Raw genomic sequence first — 2,650 nt, forward strand, 5'->3', positions numbered from 1 at the left:
ACTAGAATGGTATGGAGGGGTTCTCATATGAGGAGAGGTTGAAATCACTCAAGTTGTTTTTTCTTGAAAAAAAAACTAGAGTTAGGGGGCGATCTGATTGAGGTGTTTAAGATTATAAAGGGAATTGATAGTGTTGATGCACCATATTTTTTCATAAATAATAATTTTAAAAATAGATGTATTTACAAATAATGTCAGTGTACATTGCTCAAGTGTTATTTTATTGATGGGGAGGGAGAGATATATTGAAAAACATGTAATGTATATTATTTTATACACTGTACTTAGGTATTTTAAAGTTTGATCTTTTTCTTTGCATTTTAGCCTGTACGATATCTCTGCTGAATCTGAAGGAGATGTTGATTGGGATGCTTTAGCTGAAAAATTTGAAATGTGAGGACTTTTCTAATATATTTGAATTATTGAGTCATTCTTCTATTTCAATAAATTGTGGAATTACTTATAAAGTATTCAGGAAAAACACAAAGTTCTATTAAAAAGATAAACATTACCACAAAAAAACGTAATAATAAGCAAGATATAAAATATAACTCACTAATGAAAACTTTTTTTCAATAATAATAATAAACATACATCCCTATCAGATGTGCTAAGTTTACATCATTGTGCTACAGTAAGCACGAACAATTACTTGCAATGTTTCAAAAGATAAAACTAGTCTGGTACTTGTGTTCTTGAATCTCTGGAACATTAACTGGCATATTTTCTATGACATGTCTCTTTGATTGTTTTACAACAACTACTACATATAGAAAACAAATGTCAAATTGAAAATGTGATACATGAAGTTACTTGTAAAGAATACTCAAAAACATACATAGTCAAAACTGGTATACTGTTGCGTGTGAGAATTCTTGAACATATGAAAGGCATTCAGAATGTAAAGGAAGGAAACTGAGTAGGAGAATACCATAAATAGAAAACCCATTATCAAAAGGACATAATTACTTAGACCAGAAAACCAAATGATCAATTTTAATGCAAAAACAAAATGTTGAAGATTAGTAGAAATTATGAAAACACTGAAGTAGAAGGTTTATTATATTTATAATATATATATATTCATACTTTACATTTCCTGATTATATGCATACTTTTGCTTAATAATAGTCTTCTAAACTGAACAATGTGTATTATATAGTAATATAACAATACAGCATTAATTGCTATAAGATATTGTATTGTGAATATAATTCTGTTCACATGTATGGTTATGTTAAATTATAATGAATCTTAGGCTCAGTATATGTAATGATAACCTGCTAATGATGCTGTGAGGCAAGATATCAAGCAATAATAAAAGGTTTTTCTTTAAATATATTAAATCGCATTTGTGCACTGGAAAAATAGTAAAAACCTTATATGTTCATTTTTAATATATGAGTTTTTCCTTTAATGGGTTATTGTTGTAAAATAGTTAGTTTTGAAATACTGTGTACAGAAATGTTAATAATACAGTGTCTCAACATAAGTGTGCCATTACAATATTTAAAAATCAATTTTTACTTTTATCTTAAGTTTCTAAACTTGTTAGCATAGATGGTATTTATAAATTTTACAGGAAAAAAGAATCAGAAGAGTCTTCAAATAGACTGTATAATTTTGTAAAGTAACTAAAAATTTTATTTAGAATTTTCAAAACCAACTATAAACTAGATGCATCCTTGAATTCTTTGGGCTCCATTCCTTCTGTGATATTTCATGAGTTGTCAGTTGCATGCTTGTGATAAATATACAAGTTAAGATTACTCTGGCTACCAAACATAAAATTGTTGAAATACATTATTGATAAAAAAGAAAAAGTACATGCATTTTGTTTGGTTTGTGTAATACTGTATTTGGTATACTGTAATATTACTGTATTTGGTATACTGTACTCAAAGGATTTTAAAATATTTCCTTATTATAATGTTTCATGATGAACAAGTTTCATGTCTGTATTAAAAAATTACCCTCACTGCCAAATATCAATATTCTTTGTAATTTGTAAAGAAAATGTAGAATTTATAAACAGCATGAAATATACTTGGTTGCACTTTAAATATGTCGGATATATGTTTTGGGGGCACAAAAAGCCACAAGAAATGTGTAGAATAAAATGGTTAAATCTTTCATTTTATATTAAATTGAGTAAGTTGTTTTGTTTCTGTTTTCATTTGTCAAGGAGGTGTACACTTTTTTCACTTAAAATCTGCAGAAGTCTTTTTCAAAAACTGGGAAAATAACCAGTTATGTCAGTTGCAATAATTTTTCCTTTCTTCATTTTTACCAAAAAAAAGCAGTGTAGTATAAGAAAGCTTGAAACACCAGATTGTGTTTCGTAAAAAGCTAAAGGGATTAAATATTATCTTGTTTCAGCTAGACGTGTGACATTAGTTTATATTTGTAGTGAGCTTGGAATGGTCTACTCTTTCATTGGGGTGTGTGTCTGTGAGCCAGACTAGTTTCGGAGAATTCCACTCCTAATCAGTGACCCTGGAAACAACCACCAAAGAAATATCAAACCAAACCAAGTCTTTATAGTTGTGAGGTATCGAAAATCGATGATTAATGTTGGGCCTAAGACAAGTAAACTTATAGATTTTGGGGTCTGCGATTAGAGCACTTTTGTAATATTCTAGAAATCCTG

At 28.7% G+C, this 2,650-nt stretch overlaps 1 protein-coding gene across 6 annotated transcripts in view; it reads left to right on the forward strand.

Moving 5' to 3' along the window:
* Window positions 1-2,650, forward strand: part of LOC106470189 (transcription termination factor 1-like) — a 31,862-nt gene that overhangs the window by 27,909 nt on the left and 1,303 nt on the right. For all 6 annotated transcript variants that reach the window (XM_022398795.1, XM_022398797.1, XM_022398796.1 and 3 more), the window contains one exon: window positions 325-393. In XM_022398795.1, the coding sequence (XP_022254503.1) occupies window positions 325-393 (69 nt within the window). The remainder of the gene's footprint in view (window positions 1-324; window positions 394-2,650) is intronic.

Source organism: Limulus polyphemus, unplaced genomic scaffold (assembly GCF_000517525.1).
Source record: "Limulus polyphemus unplaced genomic scaffold, Limulus_polyphemus-2.1.2 Scaffold3868, whole genome shotgun sequence".
Classification (NCBI taxonomy): domain Eukaryota; kingdom Metazoa; phylum Arthropoda; class Merostomata; order Xiphosura; family Limulidae; genus Limulus; species Limulus polyphemus.